The 16136-nt window shown below is 47.5% G+C and overlaps 2 protein-coding genes across 2 annotated transcripts in view; one reads left to right on the top strand and one right to left on the bottom strand.

Annotated features, from left to right (window-relative positions):
- TG (thyroglobulin) overlaps positions 1 to 16136 on the bottom strand; it is a 247711-nt gene that overhangs the window by 31395 nt on the left and 200180 nt on the right. The window contains exons 43-44 of the mRNA XM_055313866.1: positions 4165 to 4329; positions 2983 to 3150 (exon numbers count right to left, since the gene is read on the bottom strand). Of these exons, the coding sequence (XP_055169841.1) occupies positions 2983 to 3150; positions 4165 to 4329 (333 nt within the window). The remainder of the gene's footprint in view (positions 1 to 2982; positions 3151 to 4164; positions 4330 to 16136) is intronic.
- The window catches only part of SLA (Src like adaptor), an 87356-nt gene that overhangs the window by 24090 nt on the left and 47130 nt on the right, over positions 1 to 16136 (top strand). The window lies entirely within an intron of this gene.

The following is a 16136-nucleotide window of genomic DNA, read 5'->3' as shown; positions in this document are numbered from 1 at the left end:
TAATCAATTGTGAAACAGGGCTGCCTGGTGCTTAGCCCTGCCCTCCAGCACCCTCCCTATGCTGGTGCCTGCTCATGAGGGCACAGCCCAGCCAGGCCCTGGTGTGGGCAGGGAGCTCCTGTCGGCAGACACCATCTTTCTTCCCAAGTGCCCCAAGGAAACATCTCCTTGAAAGCCTCAGTGGGAGAGTCAATGGGAGGGATGGAGATACATTGCTAAGGAGGGATCCCAGCCGTCTGGATCCAGACTCCTGGCTGGGGTGGGATCGGGGGCTCAGAGATTCAGGACAGAGCCAGGAGACTCCCAAATATACTGCAGGAGAAGAGGAAGCCTGAGGCGGCCTCATGGCTACACAACCCTCTTACAGTGGCCTGGCATAATCAGATCATCAGACTGGGGCTGTTCTCTGGCCCACTGCAGCCCCAAATCCGCTAGTAAGAGCCCCCCATCCTCAGACCTGCAGGCAGAGGGGTATAGGAGCTAGCTGCCAGGGCCTGTATCCTCCCACCCATCTAGAATGATTCCCAGACTCCTGGGCATAGAAAAGTCGTTTTTCTTCTCTCTAGAGTCAGAGATGGCTAAGATAAATTTTCAGGACATGGTCCAAAGAACGAGAGCTGTGAGGATATAGTCTCTTCTGCACAAGGATCCCACATCCCTGTGGGGCAACGTAAAATGAGATGTTGCATGGAGAAGGGTCCAGGGAGAGTGGCTATTTCTTTCCCTGGTGCCCATGCCACAGGGCATCGTCTCCGGCAAGGAGCGCTAGAGGGTGCAGCATACATCTAAAAACATTCATTTCTTTCTCAGGCTTTAAATTTGTTATGTTTTCATTAATCTTTTATAGCAATTCAGCATATTAGTGCAGCAGTACACATGTATATGATTTATACTTACATTATAAAGGGGTAGATCAAAAGCCATTCAAAGACCCACTACTGGGGAGAAGAAAGGCCCAGGACTCGTGGTGGAGAAAGGGCATCTTTTCAATGCTTCCCAAGCGTCAGCCCAGCTCAATAATTAAGTTACAGCCCCTTGAAGTAAGGGCTGTGTTATATGTAGGGTGCTCGGCAGGAAAACGTGGAGATGGAGCAGATGCAAAAGTTCTTTCTCGACTGGACAGGAGCTAATGGTGACTAAGTTCTGGTCTACACTGAGTCCCCAGCACACACATGCACAAAACACTCTCACGGCACTCTATGTGTCTATACAAACACACAGGGCACCTGGGTGGCTCAGGGGTTGAGCACCTGCCTTTGGCTCAGGTCGTGATCCCGGGCTCCCTGCAAGGAGCCTGCTTCTCCCTCTGCCCGTGTCTCTGCCTCTCTCTCTGTGTCTCTCATGAATAAATAGATAAAATCTTATACAAATACACACATATATATATGTTACACACATGCGTATATGTAGTAATATTAGTAATATTAAATTCATCCTATCCCTTTTCACTCTGCTACACCTCCTGAGGTAACCGATACTAACGCTGGCTGTTTAACTTCCCACACTCCAACCCTTTCACAAAGAAACATAAAATTATGCACAATTACTTATTTACAGATGGATACAGACTGGTTATTTTAACAGATATGGATGCTACCTTAATTACACAATTCCTCTGCATTCTGGCTTTTTTGTTTTCCATTTAACAACATGTCACTGGCATCCCTCAAGCCAGTAGAGATGAATCTGGTTCATCCCTTTCGCCATCTGCATAATATTTAACAGTTTGCGTGTAGCCTAACTTTGTCCACCATTGCTCTGTTAATGTGCACTTGGGCTGCTTCCAACCTTTTGCAACCATAATTCATGCTGTGATAAATACTCTTGTACATAGAAATCATGTCAAAGTGGTGTTTTTATTGCTGTAAGACAGAGTCCCCCAAGTGAGACATGTTACTGGAGGGAATCGAATAATCCAAGGCAATGCAAGATCCCATGAGGTGGCATGAATGATTTTTTTTTTAATTCCGGTTAAGCTGCCTTATATTCAACGGAGCCAGACACAGCCCCATGCTGAGTGTGTCTCTATCTGTTCACTGTGTTTCTCACGTGGCGACCACCATCCCAGACCTGACAACTTAAAGGATCTTTTCAGAGTGGCCTGGGATGTCTGGGTGGCTCAGTGGTTGGGCATCTGCCTTTGGCTCAGGCCATGATCTCGGGGTCCTGGGATTAAGACCCATGTCAGGATCCCTGTGAGGAGCCTGCTTCTCCCTTTGCCTATGTCTCTCTCTCTCTCTCTCTCTCTCTCTCTCTCTGACTCTCGTGAACAGATAAATAAAATCTTAAAAAAAAAAAAAAAGAGCAGCCTGACAAGGATGGGAGGGCAGGCTGGAGGAGAGCATGCTTGGCCTCTTCTAAGGCAAGTCACATCGTAGTGAGGCATGAGGGCATCTGGTCAGAGCAGGAAGTGGGTGTTCAAACAGAAGACTAAGACTTTTTCCCACTTCATGTCTCCAAGCAGCCAAGCGAAGTCGCCTTTGCCAGGTACATGGTACAACATCCCCCTGCCTGCCCAGTTTTCCCAGGGAAGAAAATCAGAATGGGGTTGGGGCTTTCCTTGCCAGGACTGGGAGAGGGTGCCCTTTCGGCCACCCACCTCTGCTCCTTCAGTTCCTCAGTGGGACAAACCTTCTTCAGGGGGCAGGGGGATCCACCGCCTAGAACCCCGAAGCTCACAGATCTCCTTGGTCAGCCTCTGCTCACTGCTTCCCCCGGTGATTCACTCACAGATGGAATCTGTGAATGTGGGGGTGAAGGTGTCTCTGTTGCTCACAACCCTGCATCTGTCTTAGGTCTGAAACAATTCCCCCCATTACTATCTCCCAAGCTCCTTACAGGGCCTTTGCACAGAGTGGTATTTTAGAGATTATTTCATAAATGAGCGAGTAAGTCAGTGACTCTGGACCAAGGTCAGACTTTGAGGTCCAGAGCCACGGGGGCACAGCCAACAGGGGACCTCTGAGGCTCCTCTCTGCCTACCTTCACGGCTTTCGCTCTGTTGATGAGCCCGTCATCTTGAGAACTCCCAATCAGCAGATCCACCTTTGCCCGCAGAGTCCTCTGAAGTGCTCTGGCTGGAGCCTCTCGGAGGTACTGGCCATCAACCACAGGACCCCAGTAGTGGAAAGGGCCACTCACGGCCAGGAGCTACATTGGGTGCAAAGGGATGCCATTATGTGTATGGATTTTATCTTTCTTTTAATACAGGGTTCTAGAAGAATCAGTTGGATTGCTTTTCTTAATCATGCTTTAACTGTAGTGAATGCTGGTGCTGGTTATCCATCTGGGGCTGTGTTAGGAAATCAGAGTCAAATTACAAGAAAAACAGGCAGGAGGGATACCAGGCAAGTAGCTGGAAGGCAAATCTCACTCTGAGCAATGGGTGGTCCCAAGGGGAGCTTCCTGGAGTTTCCCCCACTGAAGTGATTATAGATCCACAGGAAGGAATGTCTAAGCCTGAACCTATAGGTGTGTAAGTGAGTGGGAGTAGACATCCATGGAGGAGCAGGTGGTGGCCAAAGCCAGGATCCAACAGAGAAATTCATCAGCTGTAGCCACTCTCTCACTGGTCCATACTTGGGGAAGCTGTGGTTCAGACCTGCTCTGGGTCTATGAGTCCAGGCCCATTGCTGAAGGCATCAAGCCCTTGGCTCTGAGGACAATAGTTCTTCCCACTAGTGTTACCTTCATCAATGTCAGGGATAGCCAGAGACTGTGGGCAGTGAGCAGGGTCTTCTCAGGTGGAAAAAGGGAGCACATAAGGGGACGAGATGACCCAAGTCCACTGCAGTTATGACCATAATGCTCGATCTGTGTGGCTGTGACTTGATAGAGTGCCTCCATGGTCCTGGCACAGTTAGGATCCACCCTTTACCTGTGTCCCTTCATCATATCCTCCTACCCTATAAGGCCCACATTATATTTTACAGATAAAATCCAATGTGCAGAGAGATATGCCCACCTTCAGTACCTATGCCTGGTCTATTACAAGCTGGGTCCACCCACGGTGCTGGGGGTAAGGTTGTGCATGTTCTAACTCCCGCCAGTCATCCACCTGCTGTGTGGTCTTGGGTGGGTCAGGTCTCCTTTCTAGGCCTGGTTTCCCATTTGGAAAAGATCAGAGAGTGTCACTCCCCAGCCAACTCATATACAAGTGCCCACCTTGGTCTGGGCATTATTGAGGATGCTGGCAGGCTTCTGGCGGAGACAGGACACCATTTCTTGGGTGGACGAGGTGGGGCAGCCGATCTCCTCTGCCAGAGCAGCTGCCTGCTGCTGAGCCCTCCCCTGGCTGATGACAGCAGCTGGGGAGAATGCAGAGCCACCCTGGAAGAAAACGCAGACTCAGGACAAATAGTCTAGGTTGTCTCCTCCCCCATCACCTCCTACTCAGCCCAGAGATCTCAGGGCCACAGTAGGACTCTGCATCATTCATCCACACTTGGAAGTCCCAGGACCCTTCCCGGAGATGCCCACAGGCATTTGGGAGGGCAGGACTTATCAATATCCTATCAACATCGAGTGTGATCTTGAATGAGTATCTCTCTTGGCCTCAGTTTCCTTACCTGGGAAGTACAGGCACTAGACAGAAGGATCATTGACTAAATTTGTATATTGAGGCCAAGAGCCAGTAGTGGTTGACAGGGACAAAGACGAGAATTGTCCTGTGAGCAGAGAACCCTGACAGGTGGGGCCACTTCCCCCACCCTCACCTCCTGGGTCTCCTTAAATAGTAAGTTTCCTGGCTCAGTTAAGACAGAGTTAGACTTTCGAACATATGCCCACCTAGAAGGTGATGGAAACACAGTCATTGCGCAAGTACATTTTTCCAGCAGAGTCAATGCAAGTCTCTGTCAAATGCTGGCTGGCTGGGAGCCTTTCCACTCCAGGAATGCAGGTGGTGGGAATGCCAGGAGGTCCATCTCCAGGCCTGGGCTGTTGGTGGGATTGGTCATCTGCCCAGGGTGGGGGAGGTGGGCTGAGTGCCTTGGCTAGGGTACAACCCCAGGACTTTCTGTCTGCAGACCACCCCGCAGCTCAGACACTGTTGCTCACTATGGCATCAGGAACAATGCAGGGTTGGGGGAAGGTTGTTCAGCAAGACTACCAGCACCATACTGGTGTTCTGTGGGACTACCAGCACCATACTCTTACTAGTGCCACTGCCACTGGTAACACACAGCAAGGGCCATTGATTGAGGGCTTCGGCTATTAACACAAGAGCTTCCCCCACGTCCTCTCATTTATCCTCACAAAAGCTATACAAGTTGGCTGCTGTCACTGTTCCCATTGTCACAAATATGAAAATGAAGACATTGAGAAATTCAGTAACTTGTGCAAAGCCACAAATGCTGCCAGGGTCTGACCCAGCCTACAGATGCAGGCAGCTGGATTCCAGAGTTTGTTGGGCCCCAGGACCCTGAGCAGGAAGTAGGAGGTTCTAGTTCTCTGACCAAGCTCTGTAGTAAGGGGCCTGGGCTGGAAAGTCCTGTGTACTGCCCACCTACAACCACCTGCCAGGTACTCACCCTCACAGGAAATTTGTGTCTCGTGCAATCTCTGCAACAGTGAGGGGAAGTAGGTACAATTGCCACCCCATTTTGCAGGGAGGCAAACTGAGGCCCAAGTGGAAAAGGAAATTCTCATTTATGGTGTACCTAAAATGTACCTGGACCTAAGAGCTTGGCAACAACAAAAACTAATAATGATAGTTAATATTTACTGAGTAGTTGCAAAGTTTCAGGTATAGTTGTAAGGATTCCATACATATAAACTCATTAAATCCTCTCTACAACTCTGAGGTAAATGTTATTTGACCCTTTATCTTAGAGAGGAGGATACTAAGGTACAGAAAGGTTCAGGACCTTGCCCAACATCACTCAGTGGGTGACTGGCAGAGCCAGGACCCCAATCCAAGCAGCTCATCTTGGTCATGCTCTCAACCTCTACATTATGACATATGTGTTTTTATACCCAGAACAAGATGCCATGTTCTTGAGCCGAACTGTACCCTCTTACTCCAATGTAAAGAGAGCACCGATTGGGCTGACTCCATAGAATATGTTTCCATCCTAGCCCTTACCCTGAGCTAAACCATCAGAAACTGGTAAAAATACCAGAAATTCTGCAATGGGTATACCAGAGGGTGATGCTCTCACTGGGTCTTTGAGAAGATTCCTTGAAGCATTGCAGAGGAAAGCATTCTGGAAACTCTAAAGCAAAGTGCACCTGAGTCACTGCTGCTGTTATCCATTGTGTAAAGCAGACAAAAGACAGATGCCCAGAGGGGAAGAGATCCATCCTCCTGAGATCCCAACTGGACATATTTCCTAAAGTAAGGGAGCACATTCTGACACTGCTTCCAGAAAGTTCCAGTGGTCTTTGTGCCTCACAGTCAGGATGGAGGGTCACGGGCAAAGCAAAGGCACTGCAATGAGGTTAGGCCATCCTGAAGGTAGGGCTGAGCTGAGGGCAGCACTGGGTGAGGCATATACCAAAAGTTGTAGAGAGGGCCAGGGGCCGTTGCGGGTTCTGGCCCCAAGTAGGGCTGAGGCTCTGAATCTCAGCATCTAAATACAGCCAGATGCCCCTGAACACAGCACCCGACCTGGTTTCCAACTCCACATAGTGACTTCACACCTTAGCTAGCACCTTTCCCTCCTGAGTCACGTGGACACAGTGCTATCAGCTCCATGTGCTTCCTCTGAGGGTGAGATGCCTAAGAATCAAAAGACAGAACCTCGGTGGAGTATTCCTCATGTGTCCTCAGCATTTTGCAGATAGTACTTTGTACCTCACGACCATCACATGAGGCAGATGATATTATCATCCCATTGTATAGATAAGGGGCTCAAGACACAGAAAGGCAAATGACTCTCCCAGGACCACAGGATTGGGTGGAGGCCAAACCACAGTCTGAACGCAGGTGACCAGGCTCCAAGGCCGAGCCCTCAGCCACCGGGTCAGCCTTCCATATGCACTGGGCAGGTTCTTGAAGAAGGATTGTGGCATTATTACCATCTCTTCTGTACTTAGCTGTCAGGACCAAAGAGGAACCTTGTGGCCAGAGTCAGAGGGGAGGCTAGCTGCAACCCAAGCCCAGAGAGAGGAGAGAGTATGTAGGGTGTGGATACTGACAGCAGCAATGTTGTTATCCTGGGGCCTGGAAGCCCTTTCTGATGGCTCTCAGCCACTAGAGTGGGGCTGGCTGCTTGGTCCACAGATGCAACAGGGTGGGGGGCAGGCAGGTGGTCATCTACATTGGTTTTCTGTCCTCATACCATTTAGAAAAGCTCAGAGTCTCCCGCTGTTGGTGGAGTTTGCTACAAAACTCACAAGGCAAGGTTCCTGCACCACTGAGCTCCAGCCAGGGGCTTGCTCTGAGCTTCAGCATCCATAGCGCATGGAGTCCTAATGCCTGAGCTCGTGGTGAGAATAAGCAGCTGCGAAAGTAAAATACCCAGGCAGCCCAGAGCCAGGAATTCAACCATGGTAACAATCTACAAGGGACAAGATGATTTAGCCCACGGGCTTCTTTCTAATGAGGGGCCCAGCTTTTCTGAGAACCACTGGATCTGCTCTGTCTTAAGAGAACACACACACGTGCGTGCACACATATGTTCCAAGTACTCAAGGTCAAAGTATCACGTTCTAAATTGCAAATCGAGTTGGCAAACTGCAGGCTGCTGAAGTGGGGCCTTTGAGCCCAGCTTCGCCCACAGGTAGACTGTGGGGACCCAGACCTCGGGAAGGGGCCCTCTGATGTTTTTATCACTGGGTACAGCTATAAAAAGCAAGAGCTCCCGATACCGTGAGGAAGTGGTTAAAGGCGTGGGTTACAGCGATACTGCACGATGGCTTAGAGAACTTTCCTCTCCCTCAAGTATATTGTTTTAATCGATCTTGCTGAAGGAAATGTCTTTCTCCATGGAAAATTGGTGGTTAAAACAAGTCAACGGCCAGCTCAGCCCTCACTTGAAAGCACTTGGACAGAGACAAAAGAATGGGGCTGGAGGAGGGTGTATCATAGAGCAGGGGCTTTGGGGATAGAACTGTCTATGCAGCCTGGGCCTGTAGACCAGGCCGTCAGCCCTGTAGGACTGAACCTGGCAGAAGGAAGGACCAGGTTCACACTCTAGCCCGGTTACTCACTGATAAAGGGACTCAGGGCAGGTGACCGACTTCTGGAGCTTTGGTGTCCTCAACTGTGAAAGGGAATAACAAACCGTCCTCTAAGGGTCATCATAAAGACACACAGAAGATGGTGGGTGTCCTGTGCATGGTGGGTGGTATATTCATAATGCAGGTGGCACCATGGGGGCTAACAGGACCTCTGCAGAGTTTGGAGGCAGCAGGGTCTTCAGCCTGCCTGGGCACACAGCGGTCTCTTGGGCCCTGGGCCTGGACTTATCTAAATCTGACCTAGCTATTATTCAGCAATGAGTTTCCGCCTGTTGTATGTGTGTCTTTTTTTAACTTCAAAAATAATGTGAGATAAAACCACAATTGCTGACCACCGCTTTTTCTCCCTGAAGCTTCTGAACATCAGTCAGTCAGCCACCCTAGTCACCTCTGAAGCAGGACCTGCCCCCATCTAAGCATGCATATAGACACAGATCATCACAGATGAAAGATACACCCACAGTACAGGCACACACAGAGACATACACACTCAGAAACACACAGTCGCAGACAGAAACACACAGTATACACAGACATACTTAGATACACGCAGATGTACAATAACACACCAGAATTTCTTGAAATGGACAGCCACTCCCGGGGAGGTGGGGGAGGGGTGGCAGATGGGTTCAGGGGACTGATTACTCACATGAGCTAGAGAGGAAAGGAACAGGGTCCTAAGTATCCCAGCATCCTCAGAACAGGGCCCAGGACTCAGAAAAGCAGGTTTTGAATGAGTGAACCAGTGACTGTATGAGTGAGGGCAAGGAAGAATGGATGGATGGATAAATGGATGGATAAATGGATGGATGGATGGGTGGATGGATGGATGGATAAATGGATGGATGGATGGGCCTACTTATTATCCTGGGTGAAAAGGGGCATTTGCATGAAAGAATAGTGAGAAATAAAGTTGAGAGGATTTTGAATCCAGCCTAAGCAAGAGAGAAAATTCAGAGGGTGGTAAACCATAGCATACAGGATAGTGATGGGGAGTCAGGAAAGGCTTTTGACCAGGGTGTTGTAGAGAGGATTTGAGGAATGTCATTGATCATTGGTTCCTTGCTTCCTTGGCACTGAGAACAGTGCATAGCACCCAATAGGCTCTCAGTAAATGACTGAGTCCCGAAGCCTCCTGAAGAGGCACTTCTGATGGCAGAGGTGCAGATGGTTATCCCTTTGCCCCCAGAGCCTAGCACAGCACGTGTGCACGAGAGGCCTTCACTAGACACGGATCCAGCAGAATGGCACTAGAACGAGTGGCTGGATGGTCAGCTCTCAGGTTGAGCGGGACGAGTGTGAGGGAGCAGTGCTGAAGTGGGGAGCCCAGCAGAGGCTGGCAGGGGCTGGGGAGAAAGGATGAGGAGGAACCAGGTGTCACTTCCACGGCTCTGCACTAGCTGCTCTCTTGGGAAGGGGCCTGGCCTGGAGGCCTCCCGCAGAGTACTTGAGACAGTTGAACTGGGGGATATTACTGAGCTGCCCAGACAGCTCAGAGAAAACTCAGGACGTTAAGTCAGAGACAGACTTTTTTTTTTTAAAGCCATCATACATCCACATTCATGTTAGTATTGTCTTTAGTGTTGTCTACACTGAAACCATCTTCTTGATGCCCCAAAGCACGAGTTTCACCCTAACTCATAGCACCGGAGTTGTGGCAAAACTTCATGCAAACGGATGATAATGAACACAACTTTTATATCGAAACTCTAGTCTCTGGGCATCCGAGCACATTTCTCCCTCCTCTTCCTCCTCCCTAGGAGTCAGCAGGTCTAGGTTTTAGTTGGCGAAAGCACAGAGCGTTTGAACAAGGAAAACAAGGGTATGGCTCAGCCCTTGCTAACGCCCTCCCCATATCGCCAGCTCAGGTGTCACTCTTGCCTCGGAGGGCTTAACATCAGCGCCGGGTCCGAAGCCCAGCCTAGAAGAGCATGTAAAGGAGACTCAGTGGACGGCCTCCTTCTTTTCTGAAGAAGTGGGCACATGTGCAAAACCTCAGCCCGCTGCAGCCGGCCTTCCTCCCTGACCTGTTGCCAGGTGTTCAAGGAACACGCTGTGTACTGAACTGGGCGCAGAGAAAATGCTCTCCTGGCTTCCGGACCGTTGCCCTCAGTTTTGTTAGTACTATCGGAAGACAACTGCACGCCTGCAACTTCACTGGCTAATTCTAGGCCGCCACTCTTTTTTTAAACCTTCAAAATAGACTTTCAGTGTAGAAAAGTGGGGTGGTCCTTCATGAATCTCATCAGATGGCAGAAGGTGACACCTGCAGGGAACACAAGCAGCCTGGTTTCTCTGTGGTTCAGGGAAGGGAACGGGAGGTAAGACTTCACATCTGGAGTCTCTCTCCTCCTTCGTGGGGTACCTGAGGAGCCCTACCGGGCCTGTCAATGTCTCCCTGCTTCCATCTTTAAATTATATCAACTTTTCAAAGGAAGCAGAAGAGAAGAAAACATTGATAAAGTCCCTTTTAAGAGCCAGGTTAGGTATTATGCTGAGTGAAATAAGTCAATCGGAGAAGGACAAACATTATATGGTCTCATTCATTTGGGGAATATAAAATATAGTGAAAGGGAATAAAGGGGAAAGGAGAAAAAATGAGTGGGAAATATCAGAAAGGGAGACAGAACATGAAAGACTCCTAACTCTGGGAAATGAACTAGGGGTGGTGGAAGGGGAGGTGGGCGGGGGGGTGGGGGTGACTGAGTGACAGGCACTGAGGTGGGCACTTGACGGGATGAGCACTGGGTGTTATTCTATATATTGGCAAATTGAACACCAATAAAAATTAAATTTATTAAAAAAAAAAAAAAGAGCCAGGTCAGGGACGCCTGGGTGGCTCAGTGGTTGAGCATCTGCCTTAGGCTCAGGGAGTGATCCTGGGGTCCTGGGATCAAGTTCCACATCGAGCCCCCTGCAGGGAGTCTGCTTCCCCCTCTGCCTATGTCTCTGCCTCTCTCTCTCTCTCTCTCTCTCTTTCTCTCTGTGTCTCTCATGAATAAATAAATAAGATCTTAAAAAAGAAAAAGAGCCAGGTCATTCATGTGCATTTTCTCATGTGATCCCTACTATAACCTTCTAAGTACCGTCGTCTCCATGTTACAAATGGGGAGACCGAGACCGAGAGTGGCTAGATAATTTGTTCAAGGCCTTGGGACCGAACGTTGCAGAACTGGTATTATAAGGCTTGCTGTTTCGCCCTTCACTGCACTGCCTACCATGAACAACAATGACAACAAACATATCCCAGACCCTTATTTCCCACCCCACTCATGAGAGCCTGGCAGCTGGTGACTCAGAAACAAGATCTTTGCGGGGGTGGCCGGGACAGTGGAAGCGGGGACAGTCTGCTTCTCCCATGACAGGAGTAAGTTGCTTTGACTGAGTTGTTTTGACATGCATTTACAACCGCACCACGGTCTGCTTTATGGCTTTATGTCGAGCTCTCATTTACATTGTCTTAAATACCCACAGCCATTGTGGGCATTTAAATACCCACTCCATTCCTATGAAGTAGAAAGAACCAATATTATCTAAAAAGAAACTATAAGACTTATTTCATCATTCTTTTGTACATTTCTCTGCTTTATTCCGAGAAGAATTGGGCATATACTCAGGAAAGAGTGTCAAAGAACTTTAGTAACCTGCTCATGCCAGGTGAGAGAGGTAAAGAGCCCAACTCTTTGACCCTAAAATGCTGTGGCTTTCCCATGATGCCGTGCTGCCTCAATTGATGGCAGAGGTCATGAGAAATTCTCGGGCATTTTCTGTCCCTCATCCATTGCGTATCGCCTCACCAGCTGCTTGGGACAGTTCAACTTTATCAATTCCCAGAGTCCCCTATTAATTCAAGTCAAGGGAGCGATAGAGGAGTTTTATTGGCTCTTTGTATTTTTCAGAGTATTCTTACTTTTTTCCAATTAGTGTATGTTAAATTTGTAATTAGAAAAAAAGAATAGAAAAAAAAAGAAAGAAAAAAAATTAGGGGCATCCTGGGTGGCTCAGTGGTTTAGTGCCGCCTTTAGCCCAGGTTGTGATCCTGGAGTCCCCGGATTGAGTCCCACGTCAGGCCCCCTGCGTGGAGCCTGCTTCTCCCTCTGCCTATGTCTCTGCCTCTTTCTCCCTCTGTGTCTCTCATGAATAAATAAATAAATAAATACAATCTTTTTTAAAAAAAATTAAATTACATTTGAAAGACCAATTCCGTACTAAAGTATAACTGACTCTTGTCAAGGAGAAAGCACTCATTATCACTTGTCGTATAAGCTGATCCGTGGGCAAATGGCATGGCAAAGGCCTCTTATGAAAGCTCTGCAGGGGTATTGAGTGTGGGACAGAAGGAGGACCCCTAAGGGAGAAGGGAGGTGTTCCTGACTGTGAGAGGTGGTCCCAACGACCAGCCTGCTTGCCATCACAGTCTTGCCAAAATGCCAATCCTCTTCAACGCCCCAGAGAAAGGCTGGAGTGTATTGTCCTCCAACCATTGGTGTTACCTTAGTTTATTTAAAGGGTAAACAGAACAACTTTTGGAATTTTTAGAGGAAAAATCTATCATAGAAAATCTAGGTGAGCAAAACAAAGAAAATTAAAATTTTCCTCCCAACAAAGGAAGACCACTGTTAAATACCATTAGTGTGTATGTGTGCATATATTTATAGATATATGTATATTTATATTGATATATTTATATGTAGGAAATAAGTGAAATATTGGTGAATCATATTGGTTCTAAACCTGTTTTTTTTTTTTTTTTTGCACAGTCAATTGTGAATATCATTCTGCGCTGTTACCTATTCAGTTCCAAGACTGTTTCTAAAGCCAGTGTGCAATCGGGTACTTAGGCTGCTGAGGAGAGTCACAGAGGGGGTTAGGAGCACCTGCAGGCTGTGGAATGTGATGACTCGGATGCAAATCCCAGCTCTGCTTTGTCCATATTTGATTGGAGACTCTTTTTCAACTGTCAGAAGGACTATAATGGGGGCCCCTGGGTAGCTCAGTGGTTGAGTGTCTGCCTTTGGCTCAGGTCGTGATCCCAGGATCTTGGGATCAAGTCCCACATCAGGCTCTTTGCAGGAACCCTGCTTCTCCCTCTGCCTGTGTCTCTGCCTGCCTGTGTGTGTCTCTAAAGAATGAATAAATAAATAAAACCTTAAAAAAAAAGGACTATAATGATACTGTTAGTTTCCCCCATAAGATTGTTATAGGGGAAGAAATGAGATGATTCTCATGTAATGGTGTGGTGTGCTGCAACTTGTAAGTATGCAATAAATAATAGCCATTATTGCTTCCAGTTTTATGTAGGTGCTGGATAACCCTGCAATGTACCCACACCTTTATAGTGAAATCTATTCACATATCATAGCCATGACGATTTCCTGATATAAAGGTATTACTAGCTCAGAAAGTATATTTTTATTTTTCTGACAGATGATGAACATTGTGTTGAATGGGCTGCTTGTGTAACATTTTATTGGTTTCTCATTAAAGACATACCATGTGAAAATATGAAAGGAAAATATTTTTGTATCATATATGCATGGTGAATGTTTATATAGGTTTTAAAACTGTGTTTCTTGGCATTTAGAGCTAACTTGAGAAAATGGTTTTTTTCAGATGTAACTCACGTATCGTATAGTTCACTCATTTAAAGCATACGGTTCAATGGTTTTTAGTTATATTCACAGAGTCATGCAACCATCACCACGATCCAATTTTAGAACATTTTCAGCATCCCACAAAGAAACCATGAACCCATTAACAGTCATTTCCCAGTCCCACCCCCATGCCCAGCCCCAGGCAACCACTAATCTACTTTCTGTCTCTGCAGATTTGTCTGTTCTGAACATTTCTTATAAATGCAATCATGCAATATGTGGCCTTTTCTGTCTGGATCCTTCCACTTCATCCGTGTAGTAGGGCTCCATTCCGTTTTATTGCTGAATCATATTCTATTGTCTAGATCCACTATATTTAACTTATCTGTTCATCAGTTGGTGGATATTTGGGTTCTTTCCACTTTTTGCTGATTGTAAATAATGCTGCTATGAACAACATCTGTTCAGTTGTGTGTGTGTGTGTGTGTGTGTGTGTGTGTTTTCAGCTCTTTTAGTTGTCTATGTAGGAGTAGGATTGCACGGTTACGTGCCTACTCTCTGTTTAATCTCCTGAAAAGCTGCCAAAATGTTTCCTCAAGCAGCTGCACCGTTTTATATTCCCATAAGCAATGTATGAATGCTCTGATTTCTCCTCATACTCACCAGTTGTTGTTGTCTCTTTAAAAAATTATTAGTTGCATAGCAGTCCTAGCGAGTATCAAGTGGTATCTCATGGGGGTGCTGATTTTCACTTCCCTAGCGTCTAATAATGTTGAGCATCTTTCCCTGTGCTTATGGGCCATTTGCAGATCTTTGAAGAAATTCCCTATTCAGACCCTTTGCCCATTTTTAAATGGGGTTGTTTGTCTTTCTGCTCTTGAGTTAGAAGTGTTCTTCATATATTCCAGAGACAAGTCTCTTATCAAATATATGGTTTGCAAACATTTCCCCCTTCTGTCTTTTTTACTTTATTTTATTTTCTACCTTTTCAAAAAATATTTTATTTACTTATTCATGAGAGGCACAGAGAGAGGCAGAGACACAGGCAGAGGGAGAAGCAGGCTCCCTGTGGGAAGCCCAATGCAGAACTCAATCCCGGGGCCCCAGGATGGCGACCTGATCCAAAGGCAGATGCTCAACCACTGAGCCACTCAGGCGTCCCTCTTTTTCACTTTCTTGATGGTACTTTTGGCACCTCAAAGTTTTTAAAACTGAGGAAGTCCAGTCCAGGAAGTTCTTTGCTGTGGGTGCTTTTGGAGTCACAGCTGAGAAACCATCATTTAACCCCTGCGTTCTACCTGGAAATATTTTTAAAACCTTTTTTTTTTTTCACAATGTGCTGCCAACTGCCCTCCGAGGTGGTTGAGCTTTTTTGTATTTTATCTGCAAGCTTAAATTACCCACCAACTGTTTGTGCTCATGGAGGAGAATGAAGAAAGGTAGGAGCAGGTAGTGGCAGCCCTCTGTGTTCTCTGCCCTTGACACGCTGTTCTCAGTGTGGGCTCGCTAAACCTCTGACCTGAGGAACGATGACTGTGCCCCTCTTGTGAAAGAATGGCAGGGGCTCAGAGAGGATAAGTGACCTACCCCCATCACCCACTGCTTGGGAGCTGGATTCAGTGTGTTGGTCTCCAAAGCCAGTGCTCTGCCCAGCCTCCATGTGCCAAAGGGAACAGGGACAGAGGCAAATTTCTGTACTCTTCCTCCCTACTCCAGACACGTTGGGAAACACTACTCTCCACGTGGCCCAGCCACACAACTGTCCTCTTTACCTCTGGAGGCACAGTGTGGAGGCCTGGCCTGGGCATTCGTGGCAGGGGGTGGGGGGGGGAGCAGGGCTCCAAGGAGGAGCACCTCCCAGACACTTCAGCTTGGGGAGTAGAGAGGAGCCAGGCCTTGGCTCTGCCCTTGAGAATGGAGCTTGCTCTCCTAGTTTTTCCTCCAGGTTCCCGCAGACTTGACAAAATGCCTTTTTCCATCTGTCACCAACATTACATCTAATTGTCTCAGCCACCTTCTGACTGTCAGAAACTATTTAAACGTTTGCCACATGAAGAGTACTGGCTTCCCAGGCAAAGCTATCACCCATTAAGAGTGACAAGCTGAGTGATGACTGAAGCAAAGACAGGCCCCTTATTTCAATGGAATTTATGAAATGCGGGGAGTCTTTCCCTTCGTTCTCAATCAACAATTCACACACACACATCAGGTACAGATTGCCTTTTAAAAATAATTTCATAATTAGAGCTTGCAAAAGTGCCCGGGTGTTTCTTTCCAGTCATTTATGCCTGTAGCTTTGTTTCAGGGAGCTGCTGGCCCAGAAAAAAGGAAGAGTGCACCTGTATAGGGGAGAAGGAA

Source organism: Nyctereutes procyonoides, unplaced genomic scaffold (assembly GCF_905146905.1).
Source record: "Nyctereutes procyonoides isolate TBG_1078 unplaced genomic scaffold, NYPRO_anot_genome, whole genome shotgun sequence".
Classification (NCBI taxonomy): Eukaryota; Metazoa; Chordata; class Mammalia; order Carnivora; family Canidae; genus Nyctereutes; species Nyctereutes procyonoides.
Note: the sequence above shows the minus strand (reverse complement) of the source record. Positions and strands in the feature narration are given on the sequence as shown.